The following is a 20,766-nucleotide window of genomic DNA, read 5'->3' on the forward strand; positions in this document are numbered from 1 at the left end:
CCAAGAGGAAAGCCTAGCCTTAGGCAATCATTACCAACCCCCTCCTAGAAGGTCTCATAGGGCACCCAAAGTTAGGGAATCCAAGGTGGATCTCCCTTATTTTCATGGAAAAGATGATGTTGAAAAGAAAACAACTTTTGATTCCTCCAAGAACTTAGACAAAGGTAAAGAAAAAGAAAAAGAAACAGAAAAAGGAAAATACACCTCACGCACTAGCACTAAGTCTAGTGAGATTAAATGTTTTAAATGTCTTGGGAGAGGCCACATTGCTTCTCAATGCCCTAACAAAAAGGTTATGATCTTAAGGGGCCAAGACATTTATAGTAGCCAAGATAAGGCTACTACTTCTCAATCTTCAAGTGAGGCTGAAAAAGAAACAAGTGAGGAAGAAAAATGTGAGGTCACATACCCTTATGATGAGGAACTTCTTATGGTAAGAAGGCTCCTCAGCAACCTAGTGATACACATTCACAAAGGGAGAACATATTTCATACAAGTAATACTTCAAACAAAGCGTGTTCTCTCATTGTGGATAGTAGCTCTTGGTAACTGTTGTAGCACTAGGATGGTTGACAAGTTAGGGTTAACTACCACACCCCATCCCAAACCTTATCAACTTCATTGGCTCAATGATGATGGAGATTTGGTGGTTAATCAACAAGTGGAGGTAGAGTTTTCTATTGGGAATTATAAAGATAAAGTTAAATGTGATGTAGTTCCCATGGAGGCTTGCCATATTTTGTTATGTTAGGAAGGCCATGGAAATTTGACAAGCAAACAACTCATGATGGTCTTACTAACAAGATAACCTCCACACATAAGGGTAAAAAGTTTGTACTTCATCCTCTTTCACCATCTCAAGTGGCTGAATATCAAGTACAAATGAAGGCTAAACGTGAGTTTGAAAACAAAAAAGGGAGATTAAAAAAAAACCCTAAAAATTAGGAATCAAGAGGATTCTAGAGAGTCTAGTGTTCCCTCTCTAGAGATAGTTCAACAAAGAGAGAATCATTCTACTAAAACTGTTAAAAACATCTCTCTTGATTGAACCATCTTCATATGTCCTCATCTATAGAGGAACACTCACATGCACTGCCATAAGTAAAGTAAATACTTCTGTACCCCTTGACATCTAAAATCTTTTAGTTGAATTTGATGATGTATTCCCTAGGGAAGGGCCTATTGGTCTTCCACCTTTTAGGGGTATAAAACATCAAATAGATTTTGTTCCAGGAGCTAGTCTTCCCAATAGACAAGCTTATAGAACAAATCCACAAGAAACTAAAGAGATAGAGAAGCAAGTACAAGACTTGTTGGATAAGTGTTGGGTTCAAAAAAGCTTAAGCCCTTGTGTTGTGCCTGTTTTATTGGTGCCAAGAAAAGATGGGAAATGGAGGATGTGTTGTGACTGTCGAGCCATCAACAATATTACCATAAAATATAGGCACCAAATTCCTAAACTTGATGACATGTTTGATGAATTACATGGTTCATCTATATTTTCCAAAATAGATCTTAAAAGTGGATATCACCAAATTCGTATTAAAGGTGATGAGTGAAAAATTGTTTTTAAGACTAAGTTTGGATTATATGAATGGTTAGTAATGCCCTTTGGGCTTACTAATGCACCAAGTACATTCATGAGGTTGATGAATCATGTCTATAGGGATTGTATTGGAAGATTTCTAGTTGTTTATGTTGATGACATCTTAATATATAGCAAAAGCCTAATTGACCATGTGGATCACTTAAGGCAAGTGTTGCTTGTGCTTAGAGAAAATCACTTGTTTGCAAATGTAGACAAGTGTACCTTTTGTGTGGATAATGTTATATTCTTGGGATTTGTAGTAAGTAAAAATGGGGTTCATGTGGACCTCGAGAAAATCAAAATCATTCAAGAATGGCCTATTCCTACTAATGTAAGTGAAGTTAGGAGCTTCCATGATTTGGCAAGCTTTTATAGACTTTTTGTTCCTAACTTCTCTACATTAGCTTCACCACTCAATGAGTTAGTGAAGAAGGTTGTGGTCTTTCTTTGGCAAGAAAAACATAACTTAGCCTTTCAAGAACTTAAACAAAAGCTCACTCAAGCACCTGTTCTAGCTCTACCAGATTTTAACAAAACTTTTGAGCTAGAATGTGATGATTTAGGAATTAGCATAGGTGTTGTGTTGTTACAAGGTGGCCATCCCATAGCTTATTTTAGTGAAAAACTTCATGGGGCTGCTTTGAATTACCCAACCTATGACAAGAAGCTTTATGCTTTGATTCGAGCCCTTCAAACTTGAAAACATTATCTTGTGACCAAGGAATTTGTCATTCATAGTGATCATGAATTACTAAAATATTTGAGGGGCCAAGGTAAATTAAATAAAAGGCATACAAAATGGGTTGAGTATTTAGAACAATTTCCTAATATCATCAAATACAAGAAAGGCTCTACAAATGTAGTGGCTGATGCCTTATCAAGAAGGCATGTCTTATTGAACACCCTTGGTTCTCAAATATTAGGGTTTGATGACATAAAAGAATTGTATGAGAAAAATCCTGATTTTGCTAACTTATATCTTTTATGTATTCAAAAGTCTTATCAAGGTTACTATATTTCTGAGGGGTTTCTTTTTAAAGAAAATAAACTTTGTATACCCCAAGGATCTATTAAGAAACTTTTGGTACAAGAGAGTCATGAGGGTGGACTCATGGGACATTTTGAAACTGAGAAAACTCTTTTACTATTGAAAGAAATTATTTTGGCCTCATATGAAAAGAGATGTCCAAAGGTTTTGTTCTAGATGTATAGCTTGTCTTCAAGCTAAATCTACAACCAAACCTCATGGTTTATACACCCCCTTGCCAATATCCAATGCTCCTTGGGTTGATATATCCATGGACTTTGTCCTTAGGTTGCCTCGTACCCAAAGAGGAAAGGATTCTATCTTTGTGGTAATGGACCGTTTTAGCAAGATGGCACACTTTATTCCATGCCACAAAGTGGATGATGCAAGTAACATTGCTAAGTTATTTTTCCAAGAGGTAGTAAGGTTACATGGGTTGGCTAAGACTATAGTATCTGATCGAGATGTTAAGTTCCTTATCCATTTTTGGAAAACACTTTGGTCTAGGCTAGGAACTAAACTCTTGTTTTCTACTAAATGTCACCCTCAAACTGATGAGCAAACTGAAGTAGTTAATAGGTCTCTTGGAACTATGTTAAGGACAATCCTCAAAGGTAATAAAAAGTCATGGGATGACTACCTACCACATGTAGAGTTTACCTACAATAGGGTAGTGCACAAAACCACAAACATGTCTCCTTTTGAGATTGTATATGATTTTAATCCTCTTACTCCTTTAGATTTGTTACCTCTCCCTGATGTTGCTTCTTTTATCCACAAGGAAGGATCATTTAGGGCTGAATTTGTTAAGAAATTACATAAGAGGTTAGAGACAATATCCAATCCCAAACGGATAAATATGCTAAATACAATAATAAGGGTAGAAAAGAGGTTATCTTCAATGAAGGTGATTGGGTTTGACTTCACCTTAGGAAGGAAAGATTTCCTTCCAAGAGGAAGTCTAAACTTAGTACTAGAGGGGATGGTCCCTTTCAAATCCTTAGAAAGATCAACAAGAATGCCTATGTCCTAGATCTTCCCTAATATCACTTATTTATCTCTTTTTACAGGGATTGATGATCAAGAGGAAGATTCTTTGGATTTGAGGTCAAATCCTCTTCAAGAGGGAGGGGATAATGGACGCCCATGGGCCAAAGGCCCAACTACTAGGGTCATGGCCAAGAGGATGCATGAAGAATGGGCCAGTGCTAAAGAAAAACCCATAGTTCTTTTTAGTTAGGCTATACTCTAAAGCCCATGTAGTGTAGGTTTGGGCCTAATGGGCTTGTATTTTGTTTTGGGCCTTGTATTTTGGCCAAGTAGTTTAGGAGTTTCATTTCAATATAATTTGGAATTTAGGTTAAAGAGGAGTTTCATGTGCATCTCAATTTAAATGTCATTAGCATCACATTTAGAGAGCATTTCGGCCATGTGCTTTCACGCACATGGAGTGACCGAAATTCACTCCCAAATGCATGCTAAATAACATTCAAATTGAGTAGCACATGAGGGGTGACCGGTTTGGCACCAAAATTTGAATTTAAACATTCAAATTTTGGCACCTAAGGTTTAATTAACCATACCATGGTTTAAATTAAACCTTAGGTTAGCCAAACTTCCCTAGCACACTTCCTTAGCTTATATATTTCATTTGGACGTGTAATTTGGCACTTAGGCGATTGAATGAGAAAATTCTTCTTCTTAGAATCCTTTTCTCTAAACCGAAGTCACCAAAGGAGAGTACTATCTCCAATTCACCTTGATCTATACTCTTTGTAGTTCTAGGTGAGATCACTTCTTCTACTCAAGGAGCTTAGTTCTCCTTGTTCTTCATTGACGCCTCAACTTGGTCGAAACTCCTCCTTGAACAATTCTTCAAGGACATCCAAGAAAAGACGTTGAAGTTTCCGTGGAGTTGGCATCAATCAAGACTCCATCATTAATAGTAATATCAAACCTTTCTAGAGATAGTCCAGTAAGGAGAGTAGATCAAATTGAGGGAAGCCCTATGACAAGAGATAGAGGGAGGTCAAGAAAATTAAATGAGAAACCACTAAGATTCAGAGTTACATAGTTTGTCTATAGATATGATACATAATAGTACATTATGATATCATATGATCCAAATAGATAGCTAACCCACCAAGTGAAAAACTACTTGCTTTGTTGGTTTTTACTGTTGTTGAATTTTCCATTCATTTCTGGCCACAAAAACAGTATACACAATCACTCCACCAACAACTAATAGTAGGTAACAAAAAATAAATTGCAAGTTTTAGATAAATCTATGTATAAACTTGGGTAACATGTTGATCATTCTAGAATAAATAGAAATAGCAATGAATCTCAGAAGTCATGCATTTGTCATACTGGTTTTCTCCTTTTTCAGAAGGTTCAACACGAAAAGCACAAGGTTAAAGAAATAACAAAAGACTTTAATCAATTAAAGTGTATGTTGAACTTGAACTCCATAATTATTAGGGATTGATCATAGATATCCATTCTAGTCCAAAGGTCCATTATGAAGGGTAATAAAAAAATTGTCTGAACTATTACAGAAAGGAAGCTTGAAGCAAATAATGGTAGTCAATTTACTTAGAAATATAAAATAACAGCCAACTACCTTGAAGCTATATCAAGTAGACTTCTCATAGTTGATCCAGAATCAGATCCCCACACAAGAATTTCTTGTCTTCCCCCAGATATAAAAGTAGATAAACATTCTGTAGCATTCTGTTCATGTCAATCAATGCATATATTTAATCTATGTTCCAATCAGAAATCACTGAAAACACAAATATCGAATAGGGTTGGTGTGTTTAAAAGAATAACCTGAATTTCACTGTGGTCATCACTTTGAAGGATTATATTGATAACAGCATTAAAAGAGACATCATATATTGCTTTCACTACATCAGAAGGGGCATTCTGTATAAAGCTACAACAAACTGAGATGAGAAAATCATAAGATAAATAAAAAGCTCAAAGTTCAAAGCTGGCATGCTTCCAAGTATACTTGCCTTCAGTAACATTGTTACCAAATCTAGTGATCCAGCTACCAAACCATCTGCCTGCTCTTGGGGCTGTAAGAACATTTACAGAGATGTATAAGTAACAGGTATTATTCTAAACTCATTAACTCTGACACTGAATAACTTTGAATAGTCATACTTGATTTAAAATTGGTCCAATATACGGCAAAATTCTGGAAACCAATGGATGTACACATCCGGGAATGCTTTTAATAGCCTGGAAAAAAAAAATTAATCAGATGACAAAAGAAATTATTTATAATTATTGAAATAATTGTTTTCTAAGTCTTTGTGAATGTGCTTAACTGAGTAGAACCACTCAGCTGAATGATCTATTTATATTCAAAAGTATTACAAAGATAATCAATGATAGGCTACTTGGAAAAAGGAACAACATTAAAAATGCTCTTATTTCCAACACTCCCCCTCAATTTGAAGTTTGGATATTTTCCATTCCCAGGTTGGATACAATTCTCAAAATCCGGAATGCACAATCCTTTGGCGAGACTATCTACTAGTTGATTTTGTAAATGTACATATGGAATACAAACCAAACCACATTTGAGTTTTTCCTTGATAAAAATGTATATCCACTTCAAGGTATTTCATTCAATCACACTAAACAAGATTACTATCTACGACTATCGCTGACTTATAATTACAGTAGAGACTCATATGTTCATCCCATTTAATCTTGAAGTCTCGTAAAATATTTTTTGACCAAAGTAGTTCACAAATACCTTGTGCCATAGCTCAAATCTCAACTTCAGTACTAGACCGAGCATCAACAATTTGCTTTTTACTCCTCCAAGTTATTAAGACTCCTCCAAAGTGTAAAACCCAGTAATAGAACTCTTCTTATTCATTGACCCAGCATAGTCAGCATCATTGTAAGACTCAAGAATTGCATTTCCATTCCTTTTATATAAAATTCCTCATGAGACAGAAATTAATTTTCTAACCAAATGCTAATACATCTCCTTATCCACTGTAGCATTATCATCTCCCAGTTAAGAGGGTACTCACAGGTTTAAAAGTTGTCTTACATGTCTCCTTAGCACAACTCTGATATATTTCTGTTGAGATATGGAAATACCTTTTTTTGGAGTAAGTCACCTCAATTCCCAAAATATATTTTAGCCTCCCTAGAGTTTTCATCTCAAACTCCTTAGCATGATAATTACTCAAGATTGATTCATTTCAATCATCAGCAATTACAATAATATTGTCTCCATATACTAACAACAGTCAACCCCATCCCCACCCCCCGACATTGAGTGTCAGATGGATACAGTGTAGTCTCCTTGACTTTGTATTCTAAGGCTGACATAATGTAAGAGAATCTTCCAAATCATGCTTAAAGGGATTGTTTCAACCCAATTGGAAGCAACATTTTGCTATATCTGGTGAAACCTCCATATAAATTTCTTCCTCAAGCTCCCCATATAAGAAAGCATTCTTCATGTCAAATTGCAGTAATTCCAGCCATAATTGGCAGCAAGAGATACCATTACCTAGACTGTATTTATCTCTGTAATCTGGGAAAGGGTCTGTAAGTAATCGGTTCCTTAAGTTTGGGTGAAGCCTTTGGCTACTAATCATGCTTTATACCTTTCAAGTTTCAATTGACCAATCAGCATTATACTTCAAGGTATATACCCACTTGAAACCAACTGCCTTCTTTCCTTCCGGTAAAGTAACTAGATTTCATGTATGAATCTGATCATTTCCCAATGCATCCATCTCTGTATCCATAACCTGTTCCACTTTTTATTATATAATGCCTCAAAATTACAGGGTATGATGTTTTCAACTGCCCTGTTTTTGTCTTATGCATTTAGTTTTTCCCTTGTTTTGCCACTTCATGTTAATGTTGTGCTTTTATTTGCTAGAGCTTAGAAACCTTTATTTTGATCAATGTTGTCAAATATCGGTTATGACTGCCATGGCAGTTTTTTAACAAGATGCCATGTGTTATGACACAGCAGGTTCTCATGGCATAATCATAGACCCAAAAAAAGGATTATGGTGGAAAATTCAAAAAGGCCTACCTTGAGGCATCAATATGACCCAACTAAATTTTTACCTATTTACATGGGCATACCATGACCCATAAGCTCGAGTGAAACTCCACCGCACAAGAGTTTACTTTGAGGATCCCAACATCCATATATTTTAATTTTCAACTCACTCCCATATGTTTTCTTCTTTCCTATACATCACTGCTGACAGAAGTTTCACCTCCAATGATGTGTATTTTCCAACAACTTATATTTTTTCCAGTTACCCATATCCCCTTTCCTATTCTGAGCTTCTCACCTTTTTCTCTTCCCATTTCCTGTAACCTTCTCTGGAAACCAACCATTCTTTTCTTTTGCCTTTTCTTTTTCTTTTCCATCTTGTAATTTTTTCTATTGATTCTGTCCACCATTTTTTTCAGTTAACCTGTCCTTTAGAGCTCTAGCGCTACATTTCTATTTTGCATTCAGCCCTTCATTCTTTAATGATACTCGATATTTAATTTATTTTTGTCCTATTTTTTATCATTTTATTGTCTCTTTAAATTTGCAATTAACTTGTGTTGAGAATTGTGACATTGTATTTAAATTTTCAAGTTAATGAATTGTGACGCTTTTAATTTAATGTTTTTTTGACATGTCTGCTTTTCTGGTAAATTTTGTATATATATTACATTTTTATTATACCTTCCATGCTTCCGCCATAACCCACAATGCCATCCACTATTACCTTTATGGCATTTTTTTTTCACTTCTCGCCAAGAGCTGACATCCGTCATTAACAACACTGATTTTGATAAAAGACATGCTTTGTCACTGTTGGTAGGATAGAACCTTTCGTGTTACAATCTCATGTTTTGCCTTTCTACCTCCCTTGACCAATTGTATACATGTTTGACTACATTTATCATAACTACTGTAAGATGCTAAGAAAAACAGAACTCTACAGATAATAATATTCACAAAATAATAAATAAATATTATCAATACCTCGAGAACTTCAAGTACATCAATACTGATAAAAGGATCCGAAACATGTGATGCCCACACATTAAGCATTATAGGAGAAACCATGTGTTCTACTAATGTCGACGATTCATGGCCTATAATAATAACGAGAGTATAAATACAGTTGAAACTGAGACGAAACAAAGATTTGAGTGAAAACTTGCTTGAAAGAAACCCTCTTAGCCCAATGATTTATAATACATTTTCTGTACAAGAGAATACCAAAATTTTGGAAAAGAACAAGATTACAGCATAATTTCCAATTCTAAATATGTGCAGAAAATCAAGCTCACAGTAAATATCCTCAATATAATCAAGCTGAATCAAATCAAATTTAATCAAACATAAGAGGATTACTCCAAATCTCAACAATCCCTTATGTTGGTACATGTAAGTCATATGCAAGCAGCCTGTTACACAAGTTTGATATCATAGGTCCACAAAGAGACTAGTAAAGTTGTAAGTTAGTAATTAGAACCAACAATCGATGTAGTGAACTCCCTACAAACAATCTTCTCAAATAAAATGAAAATCTCATTATACTTCATTCCCTCCAGAAAAATTGGATTAGAAGTGATATGCAAGGGTACATGAATATCACAAAAGGAACTCATAAGGCCTACTTTAAAAAACTAGAACTTTGGGCCAGGGCTCAAAGTCCTCAATACTAGGACTAAGTCACATTAACAAATTTCTCTAGAAAACCATGCAAGGCGAAATGCCAATCTTAGATATGAACAAAATGCTTGCAATATGATAAGCACGCAATCACTTGGAGAACCCTCCTGTAAAACTAGTTGTCGAGGGGGAGAACCAAGACACTTAAGTGAACTATTGAGCTTCTCATAGAACTGGATGTTAGACTTAGGCACACCACAATACCCAAGTTCCTATCTTAGCACTGCTCATGAAAGCCAACATCCCAATGGCTGCATTCTATGAAGCTTCACTCATCCTTTCTCGCTAGTCCATCTGTAGTCTAGTTGCTCTTGTTATCAAAGTTGGCTGTAGGTGTCTAGGGGTAAAACAACAAAGAAAGGTGGTGAAACATTCAAACCCAGAAACCAAAAAATGGTAAAACAGACTGAGGAAACTCTAACGAACAAAACCAGGTCAGTAAAGTCCCAAACTAATGACAATAAAGTGGCATGTGGGCCCCTGCATTGGCAACAGCACAACTAGCGAACAGCGCATATGGGTACGGGCATGTGAAAATAGATCTGTAGGCAGATCTCTAGGAGACAAATGGTTGGTGGCCACTTAACCAAACAAAACTGGTCCTACTTGACTGTAGCTGAAAATAAAAAATAGGGTTCATGGACTAAAAAGCACTGGTAGCAAGTTGAAACAACCATACAGATGAGTGAAAATTTGCTTGAGAGAAACCCTCTGAATCCAATGATTTATAATGCAAGCTTCGTACAAGAGAATCCCGTTATTTTGACAAAGAACCAACAAGATTATAGCATAATTATTATAAATATGCACAGAAAATCAATCTAATATCTGAAAATACATTCAATACAATCAAGCTGAACCAAATCAAATCTAATCAAACATAATAAGAAATACTAGACCTAATTCACAGAAAAGATAATGCACAGAGAAAATGAAAGAGAAATGAACAACAATACACTGTCTTACTTTATTGAATAGAAGAATATGGTTTAATATGTACATGAGGGAAGCTGAAAAGGAAATAACTAACAGAATATAACAAACTAATGATAACAGAAAAAGGGAAATTGCAACAGAACTATTCTTGAGACTAATATCAGCAAATACAAACAAATTGAACTAGCTAACTGAAATATTTATTAATCATGGGTGGAAGTTTGATGAGAGCATACAAACATACTACATTATAAATAGTAATACATACATATCTCTTACATGCATACATATACAGGGGATGTATTAAGTGAGAAATGAAAACTACGAAATTAAGTCATTCAATCATACATGGACAGTCAAGATTAAAAGATAGTAGTCATATAACCACTTAAAAAAGTGTATTTTCCATGACTTTTAAGTTAGTTAATGATCAAAGTTGAATGAAAACATGAACTTTTTAAAGTGGTCATGTGACGACCAACTTTTAATCTTGACCATCCATGTTACATGTATCATTTATGGTTATATGACCTAGATTATACTTCTCATTTCTACAAAATATCTCAAAACCTAAGCAATATATAAAACTAACCTGCTTTTACTGCAGCAAGCAATGTATCAAGTACCATGTGCAAGGTTTCATCTGATGCCTGGAAATCATACTAAGGTAACTATCACATGCAACAATAGTAGAAAATATATGGCAAAAGGATTATAAGTATTGTACATGATTAAGAAGATCTGTGAGAGATGACAATAAACCCAACAACTGTGATTGGACAATTTCATTTTTTGCTTCAGGAAGAAGGTTAGAAAGTGCTCGGCAGGCACCTACTTTTACAGGTGGGGGCCTGTTAAATTCAAAAGTTAGAAGGGTATATCATACAAAGAATACAAACAGATACAGATGTGCTTACACATCCATTGTAATTGCCTTCATTGCTGAATATAGAAAATGTTCTAGTAAACCGCTGCTTATCTGTAAAATATTTTGAGCAAATAGAAGTCAGGCTGTCAGAGAGACAATCTTAAAAGTTAGGGAGGATCATTTACCATAGAGGAGAATTTAGCAACTGAAGTGAAAAGGCGGGCATATAGAAAGGGATATTCAAGAGGACCTGTCAGAAATACAAAAACAGTATTCGAACAAAATATGTATCACAGCTGCATTCATTGAAGCAGTATGGGAACTTAAAGGAAGCAAGGGGAAAGTTGAGAATGACCTATTAGAGAGTCCTCAGTGAAAATCTGCTCTATCAGGTGCTTCAAGCTACTTGTCTCAAACCCAGACTCCTGTACCAATAACAAAATATCTCATATTTTATCTTAGTGCAAAATAAAACCACATTATTGAAAATGGAAATGAAAATGTTTAAGCCTAATTCTACTTATATCATATATCACAACCAAAGTCAAAATCACTAACCTCTGTCTCAAATAGTTGTTCCGAAAGAGATGATAAAGCAAAAAGTGTAGCTTCTCTTATCTGCCAAATTTATGTATAAAATAGTTTAGCCTATGAGGAACTTAGAAATAAAAAGGAAGCAAAAGAAATAAAAAAAATCTCATGAAATAGTTGATGCATAAACAAGATCTGCCTGTTCTGCCATACGTGTTCTTCTGGAATCATTGGCAGGCATACCATGGCAAAGATTAACAGAGCATAAGTACAAGAATAAAACCCAAATAAGAACAAGGGGCAGAAAAAATAATCGAGCCATGACAACCATGCTTGATGCTTACATCTCAAGGGGTGTGGGAAGGAAAGGAGAAAAGTTGGGGTGCAGCAAGGATGTGGAGTTTTTTTTTGTGTGTGTGCGTGTGGGGGAGGGTGTTCCTGCAGATTGTGAGGTACTATTCTTTCCCGGTAAGACTCCAAACACAAAGAGATACAGACAGAAAAAAAGGGTAAAAACAGGGATTGAGAATCAGCATCATTTTAAAAATAACCTGTGTTAGCAGGACAATTAAATTTATATTCTCCACCAAACATAATACATAAAATTTCTAGGTCCAAGGAAAATAGGCATTCTCTATTTACCCTCCACCAGCTTGCATTTCCAGCTGTTTTTCTGATTTGAGACTCACTGAACCATTGTTTTGCAGCATCTATGATGGCCAAAATTCCTTCACCGTCAAAAGAACTTATTACCTCTTCCAGTAAAAGCACACCTACAAAAAGCATTCTCTGATGAAGTTTCTGACACTAAAACAGATACATAAACTCGTATGAACACAGGATCAAAGAAATGAAGAATTGAAATCATTCTAAAGTATAGGTGGCAATTAGATCCATTAATCCATTATCCAATCAGTCAGACCATCTATATATATTTCCAATTCAAGGCACGCAATTACAATAAAGTTTAAAGAATTGGATGGGTATTCGGTTGTCTGTTTTGTGGAGGTGAATAAAGAAACCAAAATATCAAATGAATAACCAATATTGATGGTGGATATTGAATGCATTGATGAACAAGGTTGTCAAACACTCGAGTTAACTAGTATACTCTTCCAAGTTTACAATCCTAAGTGGAGAAAATGAGTTAACTCTATAGGGAACTCTCTTTCGAGTAAACTCTTATAAACTCTCAAGTCAAGAAGCCAATTAACTCTTATAAACTCTCAAGTCAAGAAGCCAATTAACGAGTTTGAAATCAAATGTAATTTTTGCTCCTATTGACTTCATAGTGTTGGTACTTTATTATAACTCAAACGATTCGAAGAAATCAACTCCTTTTCAAAATAATTTCACTCAACCATCTTATTATGAAATTATATATAATTTTATCATTTACATTGTTTAACCCTATTCAGTACTAATGTACTAGAACACTTTATTATTGTAGTTTAGTACTTTTGCCTTTTTATGGAATTTAAATGTTTAATTATTGTTGTATTAAGTGTATTATGTTATGCATATACGTCATTAATAGGTTTTTTTTAATGTTATTTTTATAATCCGAGTTTACAAGTCAAGCCTAGAAGTTGAGTTCACAGAAACTTTATGAGTTTGCATAGAATCTCAAGTTTGACAACAATGCTGATAAATTATATATTATCTATCCAATGTGATCCAATCCAAAGTCCTTCCAGTACAACCGATAAGCTGTTTAGTGTTGTTGAATGATAAAACACACATTAAAAAACATTACTACAATACAAGGATAAGGATTTAAATTATTATCATAACAATCACCAAAATAATTATGATGAAGGAAACTAACTCAACATAGGAACTTATTAGTCAAATTGAAATAAACTACCATAGCCATAAAACTGCAAGTAAAATATTATGCAGAGTTACTGACCAGAGATGCGGCAGCTGTAAGTGGCATCTTCTTCATCAGCAATGAACTGGTTAGCATCCACAGACCACGTATGAACCTGAAAAGTGAATTGACAATTCTTGAGTAATAAAAATTGTAAATGTTCCGATTGCTGCAAAACTAATAAGAAAAAAAATGACAGGAAGAACACCAAAGGCACTGCTATAAGTTACCATGTTTTGACTTTTACATTTTTGCTATAATTTAGGTAGGGGAAGAAAAAAAGAAAAAAAAGACCTAGGGGGAATTTGGTACATAGGAAGTTTTAAGTTTTCCAAGAATATGAAGTTGAAAATGTTACTTTTCCATATTTGATTTATTATTTAAAAAATAAAATTCCAAAGAAACATTATTTCTTGGAATCTATTTTACCTATGTTTCCTGTTATATTAATATATTTAGTATTATTAATATCTGTCTTGTAAAAGCTGTTTTTACGTTGTCTTTGAGAGGATAAGGAACCTAATTAGAAGACTCCTACACACAATTTGCTTTAATTCTATCTCTCACATAAACATGCATAAATACGCATAAGCTGTAAAGTGTCATATGAAGCAGTAAAAGGATTGGCATCCATTTTATGATGAAATAACAAAATTAAAGAAATAATTTATCAAATAGTGGGTACAGAGGAAGAGATCAATCTACACTCAAGTAAGCTATAGCTTCTTTTCTTCAAATGACAAACAACATTTTAAAGGGCAGTAAAATTATTAAGTGAATCTGAAGAAAGCCAATCATATGCTACTGAGCAAAATGATGACAAATACAAACTAAGCAATGGGAAGAGTCAAAAATGTTAAACCTGTTGTTCTGTCATTTGAAGGAAAGCAATGGTATAGTACACCAATTCTCTGACATTAGCCATAACCACCTATAGAAGTGCAAGCCACAGATCAAAGTAATGACAATATAACACAATCAACAGAAAAGAAGATTTCAAGAATGTTCTGAACCAAACCTTTCCAAGTCTTGGATTCCCCACAATGGTCAACATGAGTTCAAATAGCTGCAAATGAAAAATTAGATGAAAAATAATAATAATTCAAAAGTAACTAAAAGAAATCAAGGAAACAGAAACATAAAACCATGAGAACCAGATCTATACAAGTTAGACCTATCTCAGCCAGTTAATTACTTAAAAGTCTAATTATTATTATAACTTTTGATCTTTATCCATACAATAGCTCAGCAAAACAACTATCAAACACTATTATAGAAGGTATGGATCAAACAAAGAGTTTCCTTTTTATTACTCCCTCTGGTCCTTTATATAAGAAACAAATAACTAATTTATCAAAATCAATAAAAATAGTTAAGATGGTTAATTTTCATTAATAATGTCATGGAGTTAAATTTCATTCCAAAAATACCCTTTGAGTTGATTGTTTTAAATAGTGGTAGCACTAAATGACATTACAGCTAATTGAAAAAGGTAACTTTTTCCAATAATGAGTTTAACTTGTATTGATAATGCATCAATAAATACATCCACTTGCATGAGGGTATAAAAGAAAATTAGTAATTTATACATCTTAAAGTAAGTATTTGTTTCTTGTAATTAGGATCATTTGTTTCTTATATAAAGGACCAAAGGGAGTAATAATCTAACAAAGCCACAACATTCAATAATGAAAAAAGGCTTATTATCATCGCAGTGACTCCAGTATCCCATGTGGATTCTGGTTTGACTAATTTTAAAAATTAGGGTTAACTTCCTTGCCGGATGAGGCTTAATTATAAGTCTAACTCAATCATACAAAATCAACTTCTAAGATGAAAGTTGTCCTCTACTTATACACTCTATTTTGGCCTTATTTCTTGTCGATATGGTACTTAAGTTTTTTTTCCAATACACCACCTCACTCCCAACACAATTGGGTTTGGTGTATAGATAATATGATGGGTGACACTTTTTTTAATAGATCTAAGATAGAATCTAATACAATCTTAGAATATGGGTTATAGGCCTAACTCAACCTAACATAAACTAACTTATAAGGTGAGGGTTGTCCTTTATTTATATACTATATTTTGGTTTTGTTTCTAGTCAATATAAAAATTTGTTTTCTCCCAATAACTAGCAACCAATTCAGTTTGACACTTCATAATTGTTTAAGCAATGAAGATAGGATTTACAGCATCAGATAATTGTTTAGGATCCTAATTTTTCATTAATTATCTAGGTTTTTCTCCTTGTATTAATTATCTTGTATAGTCTAAGTTTATCTTTGAGCCCATAAAATTTGACTGAATATTTTCAACAGTCAACACCTGTCTAATTGCATCATTCTGCAACAATATACAGCTTCAAATTCAATCATCTGATTCTTTACAAGCTCATTGGAATACACAAATGAATGGAGGAAAATGGAAGTCATATGTAAGAAAACTTACACAATTTTTCTTCATAAAAGAAAATAGAGCTATATGTATTATCAAAATCCATGTTGATTGGTTAATGGGTATCTTCACCTTCTATTGGATGATGTTATAAAGTTTCTACATTTAGTAATTGATAAGAGGCACAGAAAGAATGATAGTATAAATCAACTTTACAATAAATTTAAATTCACAAGGACAGGCGATCAATGAATAGAGATCAAAAACCATATCCAGTAACATATCACCCAGCTGACAAATGTTTTCCTGAGCAAGCCTTCACGTACACAAAATGAAAAAGGAAATGTAATGCCATTAAAAAGGAGATTGAAAAAATCGTCCATGACAGCTAAAGTCTGTCAGTCAATTCAGACATGAAAATATCTCTAACAGAAGATTGTAATTTCTTGCATTATAAAACAATTAACGTGAAAAACATAGATTGCTGCTATCATCACCTGGATAACAAATGAATCAAGGCTTTTCTCTGAACCATCAGAATCATATCTTCCCTCAAATGAATCTTCTGTTCCGTCAATAGATGCTTGCTCGTAAACTCTCAAAGAAGAGACAAAGGTATTCCATAAAGGTCCCAATATTACTACAGTGAAAAGCATTTTGTAAAACAAATAAGTTAAAGAACTAAAAAAAAATGTTTAGCAACTTAACTAGAGGAATAAACATACCCTCAAATTCACTTTTATTGATGAGACTTGAAAAATTCTGAATAAACTGATTCAAGCACTTCAAAACCTTACAAAGAATAATAAAACATTGATTTATTACATACAAAATATGTGTGTACAAAATTACACATTGATCAAAGGGGGGAGAGAATTTATTAAGACTAACCTCCATTCTGATGCTCCAATCATCTGGATTTTCAGATTGAACTGGAACTTTTAGAATGGAAGAAAACTGGTCCATCCATGGTTTAAGAAAAGGAACTATCAGAGAACCCGTTTCTGCCTAAACAGAATATATTGATATGTTAATATTTATAAAGAGAAAAAAAAAACAAAAAATAATACTAATCCAACAATCCACAAGAACAGTGCATATCACTTATTGGCAAGAAAATACCTTGTAGACACCACTCATTGTCCCCAGCATAGAAGTGCAAGAGTAGATTACTGAAAGAGCCTTCGTTCGAATGTATGGGTCATATATCTGAATGGCAATAAGAAAATAAGAAATAGTTATGGGTGACAGAAGTGGCTCAATTTACCATATAAACAAAAAAAATGGTAATTTTCTTCATTTTTTCTTCAAAGAATTCACAGATCTTGGAAAAGTATTGAAATGAATTATCAAAAAGAATAATATTAGTACAAACATTTCAATTTTACTTCAAAAAATCTGCACTGATGAAATGAAAAAACTTTTGACAAATGACAATTGACAAAACTTATGCAACAAGCAGGTAGACAGTAATGACTTTTATCCATAGCCACACTTGTTAATTCATACAATCTGCTCTCTTCCTTTTAAAAGTTGACAATTAAGAATATATAATAACGGAGATAATGTAGGGGAAAGATATAATGTCAACTTTTGATTCTTAGAATGTAAATTTGAATCTAACTCAATCTTACAAAACTGACTTTTAAGGTGAAAGTTGTCTCCCACTTATAAACTATTTATTTGTCTTATCTCTATTAGATGTAAGACTTGGATTTCTTACAATACCACCCCTTTCAACCAACACTTTTGGACTTGGTGTGTGTAATAGTATATACTTCCACTATGTACATTCCCACTATCTACCACATGAAATAGCAGATATGGAATACAATCTGTTATTGATCAGAGTCACCAAAAACTTATAAATCCTAGTCTTCTACTTGTATCGTTCGAGTAGAACAGCATCTTTGGTGCATTTTGTTTCAAACTGTTCATGATGGTCTAACTCCTGCAACAGATTTTGCAGTCTCAGCATACTCACTAATCGATCAGTCCTCCAGTTTCATAAAGGATATGGATATCCTCATCCTAATTTCAAAATTTTGAGCAGTATCACCAACCTTAGAATATATAAATAATAAAAATAAAGAATTTCACATCTGCCCCACATTTCCTGGGCTTTCTTCTTAAACATGTGAGCATCACTCATGTCTACTAGCATCATGAAGTTCCATAATCATGAGATCACAACTGCATTGCTTTGTTCCATGTTGCAAACTTGGGATCTTTGGACTTCAGGTATTAACTAACTAGTTCAATTTTTCCCTTCTTTAGAAAGATTTGGATGAAATAAGACTATTTTAGGGTTTTTCTTCCATTGAAACAAAGGCTAAAGTGGATGTTCTGCAACTCTACAATGTGCATATATTCTATGTGGGCAAAGGTGTTTGTCTCTGACATTATAAGGGGTTTATTTAAGGTAAGGTGCTCCAGAGGAAGGAAAAAAACTTCCAATGCAGGATTAGAAGAAATATAGAGGAAGAAAAAGAAAAAACTAGCCAACATGCAATGGTATCTATCAAAAAATCAGTTTCCTCATTTGAATAGGATTAAGAGTCCAGTATTTGTATCACATCATAATCAAGGTTGTCGGTAAGGTTATACGGCGGACAGCGGCAAGGACTTTTAAGTACCGTATTATATATATATATCATAGTAGTCAATAGCGGGCGGAGCGGCCACTATCGCGGCGCTCTGGAGCGGAGCGGCCCGACCCCGCCATTTTGATGCTGTCGCGTCGCAGATGTGTGTCGCGGCTGGAGCGGCCGCGTCGGTGGCGGAGCGGAGCGACCAGAAATGTCGGAATCGCGGCGCTTCTTTGACATACCCTTCATTAAGGGTAAGTTTGTCTTTTCAGTTGGCCTTTATTTGCCCTAATTTTTCCCCTCCGTCTCGCGGAACCACTCCATTTCTCACGTCTCGCACTCCCTCTCCTCTCTCTCTCTCTCTCGGATGATTGATTCTTCTCTCTCAAGGACGACCGTCGACGCACTCCGGTTCCGACGCACCTCCAGTTCCGCGACGCACTCCAGTTCCGACACAGTCCTCCAGCTCTGATGTGCCTCCAGCTCCGACTCCGATGCTCCTCCAGCTCCGACGCGCCTGGTCTGTCTTCTTTTCTCTTCTCTCTTCTTTTCTCTTCTTTGTTCTTATTTTATAATTCAACAGAATTTTTTCTTATTTCTCATTAAATTTAATTAAGCAAAATTTTTTTTTATTTCTGAATAAATTTAATTTAGCAGATTTTATTTTTAATTTCTGATTAAATTTAATTCAGCAAATTTTTTTAATTTCTAATTAAATTTAATTCAGCAGATTTTTTTTTAATTTCTGATTAAATTTAATTCAGCAATTTTTTTTAATTTCTAATTAAATTTATTTCAGCAGATTTTTTTAAAATTTTTGATTAAATTTAATTCAACATATTTTTTTAAAATTTCTGATTAAATTTAATTCAGCAGCTATTTTTTTTTATAGCTTTTATATATATATATATATATATATATATATATATATATATATATATTATTAATTATTTAATATATATAAATTAATATTAAAATAGCGGTTATACCGCTCCGCGTCATCCCGCTATCCCGTTTTTAGGGTCAACCGCTCCGCTCCGCTATCCGGGATTGACTACTATGATATATATATATATATATATAGAAGGGGATTATAATTATACCGGTGTAACTTTTACTAAGTATTACACCGCTCAATAACTTTATATTAATTGTAAATTTTGTAAATCCAACTGTTAGATTGAAAGTTCATATCACTTTATACGTGTATATCAAAATTTGTTAAAATTGAACAACAACTTGAAAGTAATCAAAGTGTTCATATTTTAGTGTATTTTGTAATGAATATATTACGTCAATTTTGTTTTATAAAAGTGAAGTATCAAATCATTTTGAATTAATATAAAATTTTGTATATATGATTTAAGATATATGAACTTTCAATCTAACAGTTGGATTTACAAAATTCGCATTTAATATAAAGTTATTGAGCGATGTAATACTTAGTAAAAGTTACACCGGTGTAATTATAACCTCCCTCATAATATATATATGTATATATATATATAATATGATGCAAAAACAAAAAAATACAAAACACATATTAAAACCAACAATATAACAATCTAAAATTCATGGCATTCATAATCTAGTGATAGTCATCATAAAAAGACATAAATTCCTAACCAACAAAAGGATTAAATAGCCATCAAAACAAAGAAACAACAATAAAAAACAGCAAAACACAATGACAAGTCCTAAAACTATTTTGTTTAATCCTCCTCATCCTCATCAATTTTTGCATAATTAGTTTCCACATGATGATGTTGTTGCTAATTTAAAAATCCTTGAGCTTCTTCTCCATCTAAATGTATGAAATTAGCATTTGGCACTAATTCTTCCTCCTCACTGCTAGAATCTTCTGATGCCTCAACTTCTTCAACAACTTCAACCTTTTTCCCCTTGTTCTTTGAAGTTACTCCTTTGGCTCTTTTAGAAGGATTAGTAGATGCTCCTACTTGCCCCTAACATTGTCGCTTGTGCGGGTGCTCGAGCAGGACAAGGAGCAGAATCGTGCGAAGAAGAAAGATGAGGACCTATCATAGACGGTGGTGGTCGCATCGGCGGCACCAATGACGGCAGAACTCGAGGAGGTGTGCGGTTGACGTTGCACGAAGGAGACCAAGTTTTAGGGTTTTAGCAGCAGTAAGGCGAATCGCGCAGAGGGATAAGGAGCAGAATCACACCCAGTGGTGGTCGCATTGGAGGCGGTAGAACTC

General features: G+C 34.1%; 1 protein-coding gene across 3 annotated transcripts in view; it reads right to left on the reverse strand.

Moving 5' to 3' along the window:
• LOC109806067 (ARM repeat superfamily protein) overlaps positions 1-20,766 on the reverse strand; it is a 42,378-nt gene that overhangs the window by 15,396 nt on the left and 6,216 nt on the right. For all 3 annotated transcript variants that reach the window (XR_014430613.1, XR_014430612.1, XM_020368416.3), the window contains exons 6-24: positions 17,082-17,168; positions 16,851-16,967; positions 16,685-16,751; positions 16,457-16,599; positions 14,578-14,625; positions 14,422-14,490; positions 13,599-13,674; positions 12,329-12,459; positions 11,714-11,773; positions 11,511-11,580; positions 11,341-11,405; positions 11,205-11,266; positions 11,015-11,138; positions 10,880-10,937; positions 8,656-8,768; positions 5,787-5,864; positions 5,636-5,698; positions 5,448-5,543; positions 5,239-5,348 (exon numbers count right to left, since the gene is read on the reverse strand). Coding sequence is in view for 1 of the 3 variants with exons in the window: in XM_020368416.3 (XP_020224005.1) it covers positions 5,239-5,348; positions 5,448-5,543; positions 5,636-5,698; positions 5,787-5,864; positions 8,656-8,768; positions 10,880-10,937; positions 11,015-11,138; positions 11,205-11,266; positions 11,341-11,405; positions 11,511-11,580; positions 11,714-11,773; positions 12,329-12,459; positions 13,599-13,674; positions 14,422-14,490; positions 14,578-14,625; positions 16,457-16,599; positions 16,685-16,751; positions 16,851-16,967; positions 17,082-17,168 (1,637 nt within the window). In the remaining 2 variants the exon portion in view is untranslated. The remainder of the gene's footprint in view (positions 1-5,238; positions 5,349-5,447; positions 5,544-5,635; positions 5,699-5,786; positions 5,865-8,655; positions 8,769-10,879; positions 10,938-11,014; positions 11,139-11,204; positions 11,267-11,340; positions 11,406-11,510; positions 11,581-11,713; positions 11,774-12,328; positions 12,460-13,598; positions 13,675-14,421; positions 14,491-14,577; positions 14,626-16,456; positions 16,600-16,684; positions 16,752-16,850; positions 16,968-17,081; positions 17,169-20,766) is intronic.

This window comes from Cajanus cajan, chromosome 11, assembly GCF_000230855.2.
Source record: "Cajanus cajan strain Asha chromosome 11, NIPB_CcT2T_4, whole genome shotgun sequence".
Taxonomy (NCBI): Eukaryota; Viridiplantae; Streptophyta; class Magnoliopsida; order Fabales; family Fabaceae; genus Cajanus; species Cajanus cajan.